The 4,898-nt window shown below is 62.7% G+C and overlaps 1 protein-coding gene across 1 annotated transcript; it reads left to right on the top strand.

Annotated features, from left to right (window-relative positions):
• Positions 1-722: 722 nt before the first annotated feature.
• Positions 723-4,567, top strand: Hmx1 (H6 family homeobox 1). The gene is made up of 2 exons (XM_042285454.2): positions 723-1,226; positions 3,450-4,567. Exons 1-2 carry the CDS (start codon positions 854-856, stop codon positions 4,073-4,075), a joined length of 999 nt encoding a protein of 332 aa, XP_042141388.1. The 5' UTR covers positions 723-853; the 3' UTR covers positions 4,076-4,567.
• Positions 4,568-4,898: the final 331 nt, after the last annotated feature.

The raw sequence follows: 4,898 nt of genomic DNA, 5'->3' as shown, positions 1-4,898 counted from the left end.
GTCGCACTGCGATGGCACGGAAACCATATTTCGTTATGCGTCAGTATTAAAATATGTCGCATTTCTACAGTCTTCCTTTGGCAGATTTCCCTTTTTTAATTATACGCACGGGATCTTTTAAAAAGTGAGATTGAGGTCCAATTGGTTGCAATTCTTACACGCGCGCGAATACACAGTCACACGAACACACGGACTCACGCACATACCGCGCGTTCTGCGGGTTCCGACACGCTCTCGGAAGGCGAGTACTGGCTCTCCTCGGACGCGATTGGCCAACCCGGGCTCACAGAGACCCTGTAGCCAATGGTCGGCCTCCCGGCCGAGGCCCCGCCCTTCTCCACCCCCGGGCGCGGGTGCGGGGGACCGCCGGAATGCATCACGCGGGGATGTCCCCGCGCGACCACCGGGCCGCCTGCCCTGGGCCGCGCCGCCGCCTGCGCGCAGGGTCCAACCGGGCGGCGTCTCCGGCCAGTGGCCTCTCTCTGGGCCGCGGCGGGTCCTTGGGGCTGAGCCAGCGGAGCCCGCGCCGCCCCGCCCCCGGCCCCGCCCCCTCCCCGCCCCCCGTGAGGCCGACCGGGGCGGCGACCTGAACCGCTACGAGAAAGGCAAGCGTGGCAGCTGCGGGAACGCTGTCCGCACGCACCCGCTCCCGCCCAGCCCAGCGCGGCGCAGAAGCCGACGCCCGCCTCGTGGAGCCCGACGCCCGCGTTCCGGGCAGCGGCTCTCCGGGGCCGGCCCGCGCGCGCGTGCACTGGGCAGCGGCTCGCCACAATCCCAGCGAGGGGAAGCGGCTGCGCCCCGGGCACCCGGGACCCCCAGGATCCCACCATTGCCCGACGGGCCCGCGGCCGCGATGCCGGATGAGCTGACCGAACCCGGGCGCGCCACGCCAGCCCGCGCCTCCTCCTTCCTCATCGAGAACCTGCTGGCAGCCGAGGCCAAGGGCGCGGGGCGCGCAGCCCAGGGCGATGGCGTCCGAGAGGAGGAGGAAGACGACGACGACCCCGAGGACGAGGACCCAGAGCAGGCGCGGCGGCGACGGCTGCAGAGGCGGCGACAGCTACGCGCGGGCAGCGGGCCGGGCGGGGAGGCGAGGGCCCGGGCGCTGGGCCTAGGGCCCCGACCGCCTCCCGGGCCGGGGCCACCCTTCCCGCTCGGCTGCGGAGGCACGACACGGTGGTACCCACGGGCCCACGGCGGCTACGGAGGTGGTCTGAGTCCTGACAGTGAGTGAGGGTGCGGGAAGGAGTGGGCAATGCGCGGGGCCCTGCTTCCTCCCTGTGCATTCTTTTGGTGACTTCGGGCTTGGTGAGCGGGTAGTCTTCTGTGTACCGGGGTCTGGGTGGTATGAGATCCCCTTGGAACCCCAGCTTGGACAGTTTTTGGAGACCAGGGGACCATGGATGGCGGTCCACGCGTGGAGGCACTAAGGCGCGGAATCGGGCCGGAGAACACGACATTGGGGACAGGAGAGAGGAGAGTGAAATAGGCCGCGGGAAGACAGGAGAGGGAAAGGGAGTGTATTGAGAGAGATGGTAAAGATGAAAAGGGAATGAAGGGAGGGGAAGGGGGGCAGAGGAGGGGAGCCCGTGGGGTCAAGCACTAAAATAAAAGGGGGGCTGAGCAAAGGATCCACAGTTACGGGCTAGATAGGAGGCCTTCTTTCATAGCAGCCGTGGCCCCCAAAGTATCATATGCTCTACTGGCTGCAGTAAGAGCCTGGGCTGGGGCTGGGCCTCCCTGTGGGTTTTCCCAGGCCCCGGACTGAGGCTGGTGCGAGTCCACTCTGAAGGGTCCTTTCCACCCCCTCTTCGTTTCTTGCCCCTCCCCCTCCTTGGCCTTTGTTTCCTGTCGAGGGCTCAGAGAATGGGGGTGGGGGGTTCCTCAGCCCCAGAACCCACTTACCCCTCTGGCCTGGACATCCTGACTCTTGCCTCGGTCTGTCTCCAGAGGCTCCTTACCTCTGCCCTTTAGAGAGCAACCCTCGAGAAGACTAGGAAAGCTATTTCAACCTTCCTCACCCCAGCCCCTCTTTGCCAGCCTGCCTCTAAACACACCGACTTCAACATGGCTAAAGACTCTGCCCACTGAGACCCTGGGAGCCATCTGTGTGTAGGTCCAGGAGCTTGGGGGTTGTAAGTGGCCTGGGGCCACTCTTTTCTGTTAGATCCCCACCACCTTCCTGGTATGGAGTAGAAGGATCGGTCTTCCAGCCCAGGTCTGGGATGCCCACCTTCTTTCCATAAACTTAAACTGGGCCCTGTAGTATGCTGAGACACTTGGAGGGTGCATTTTATTCTCCCTTCGAGTTAGGCCATCCTCACCTGCAGCCCAGTGGTCAGACTTCACAGAGGTGGCTCCTCCTGATTTCGTGCCATGCGGGTTAGGGTTCCCTATTCCTATCAGAGCAGGTGAGTCAGATTACCACTTCATGGCAATACATGGACCTCTGAGTGTAGGGACTTAGGGTACTTCATGCGGATGCAGGAATCCCTAGGTCTGGCTGCATTCATACCATCCTGCTATGTGATCAGCATGCTTTCAAGGACACCAGGCAGAGTTTAGCCATGCACACAATCCTACCATGCTGAGGTATAACCTGGGCCCAAACCTATCTTGACCTATTATATTAATCAGTCAGAACACAGGCTGGCCTGAGTTGGTTCCATGGGCCTGGAAGTCTAGAGGAGCACCAGGGACCCACGTGAATTTCTTTAACCTAGTGGCATCCCTTGTCAGCCCTGAGCTTGGTACTTGGAGCATTGAGTCCAGAGGTTCTCTGTGAACAGGAACCCCCAAGCATATATATATATAGGAGATGCTTGGGGCAGGGTAGGGATATTGTGGTCCACAGAAAAGCCTTCCTCCCGTGCTCTCACTTGGAGTAGGGTTTGCTGCCGCCGAGGGCCTGCCTCTGAGGGGGTCAGGGCCAGGGCTGTGCCAATGTCACCCCGGTGGAGTTTTGGGGAGATGCGCATTCGTTTCTCCTAAGAGTTGTTTCCCTGGTGTCTGTCCACCCCCACCCCACCCCACTCCCGTGAGTGATGGGGAGTCCTGGGCCCCTAGCTGCCAGCTTGCATGTCAGTCTCTGTGTGTACATAACTCGGAAGGACATTGGTCCTTTTGTCCGGAGATTCTGCCAGCCTTTTGTGCGACAGCTGAGCCAGGAGCAGTCCCAGAGGTCAGCTTACCTTTTGAGTAAGCCTTTTTCTTTCTTTTCTCCTTCTCGTCCTCCTGTGGGTGTATGCCGCCACGGCCACGTGTTTGCCGAGGCCCTGGTCTTGGGCTTCACCTCCTGCTTCTACCACCACCCCCCCATCCCCAAGTGTTAGATGCCCCAACCCCTGCTTGTGGCTGTGGAGGATTTGAAGATGGGAGGAAGCCAGTCTCAGTGACTCCTTCTAGGGCAGCCCCTAGAACCTACCACTATGCCCGTTTCTCCCCTGCAGCAAGCGACCGGGACTCTCCGGAGACCGGCGAGGAGATGGGCCGCGCTGAGAGCTCCTGGCCGCGGTGCCCGGGGCCGGGAGCCTTACCGCGGGAGGCGACGACGCAGGGCCCAGCGGCCGGCGGGGAGGAGGCGGCGGAGCTGGCCGAGGCCCCGGCGGCAGCGGCGGCTGCGGCAGGGGAAGCGCGCGGCGGCCGCAAAAAGAAGACGCGCACGGTCTTCTCGCGCAGCCAGGTCTTCCAGCTGGAGTCCACCTTCGACCTGAAGCGCTACCTGAGCAGCGCGGAGCGCGCGGGCCTCGCCGCCTCGCTGCAGCTCACCGAGACGCAGGTCAAGATCTGGTTCCAGAACCGCCGCAACAAGTGGAAGCGGCAGCTGGCGGCGGAGCTGGAGGCGGCCAGCCTGTCCCCGCCGGGCGCGCAGCGTCTGGTCCGCGTGCCGGTGCTCTACCACGAGAGTCCCCCGGCCGCCGCGGGGCCCGCGCTGCCCTTCCCGCTAGCGCCGCCTGCACCCGCGCCGCCACCGCCGCTGCTCGGTTTCTCGGGCGCGCTGGCTTACCCGCTGGCCGCCTTCCCCGCCGCCGCCTCGGTGCCCTTCCTGCGCGCGCAGATGCCGGGGTTGGTGTGAGCCCGAGCCCTCAGTGCAGGCGCGCCTCGCAGTCCCTCGGGCTGCTGTCTGTGTGGGCAGCCGCTCCAGAGTGTACGGGACGGCGGCAGCGGGGACTCGGAGCCAGCTGCAGGGCTGGAGCCCCGCTCCGAGGAAAGCGGAGACGCGACAGCTCTGGCCGCCGGCACCGAGTGCTGAGCAGATGCGGGCTCCTCGGCGGCAGCGAACGGACACTTGGAACGGGCTGGCCAAGGAACTGCACGGTGACTGTCCTCGGGACACCCTGCCCCTAACTAAAAATGTCCCCTTCTTGGGACCTCACAGGAACCTAGACAGCAGGGTCTCCTTCCAAGGGACAGCACAGAGAGCCGCGGGGTCTTGGGACGGACATCCCATCTTGGGCCTCTCTTCCGAAGAGGGGTTCTTTCTTGGGCGGCCTTGGTTCTCTTGGCTTGGCGAAGACTTTTTTTTTTTTTTCTGTGATGAATCTACTTCTTTGCATATGGAATAAAAAGGGACGTTTTCTGGATGGATTCGCTGCTGTGTGGTCGCTGGGCAGAGACTCATCTGGTAGCAGGCCTGAGTGAGTGGGTGCTTCTCTCCCAAAGCTGGCCAGGAACTTGGGAAGGCTGCCCTGGGGTAGGCGGGTGGGGCAGGCTGGAGCCACCCTCTGGGTCTATGGTCCTAAATTTTACTCTTTCTAACATGGAGGCCCAGCTGGACCTCGGTGGAAGGCTTAAAGGTCCAAGAGATAGGAGTAGTCGATGTAAAGATGATAGTGTATTCTAGAGTTCTGGGGACTGAAACCAAAAGGCACAGACAGGTGAAGGTAGGACTCTCTCTG

This window comes from Peromyscus maniculatus, chromosome 10 (assembly GCF_049852395.1).
Source record: "Peromyscus maniculatus bairdii isolate BWxNUB_F1_BW_parent chromosome 10, HU_Pman_BW_mat_3.1, whole genome shotgun sequence".
In the NCBI taxonomy this organism is placed as follows: Eukaryota; Metazoa; Chordata; class Mammalia; order Rodentia; family Cricetidae; genus Peromyscus; species Peromyscus maniculatus.
This window is presented reverse-complemented; position numbering and strand designations above follow the sequence as displayed.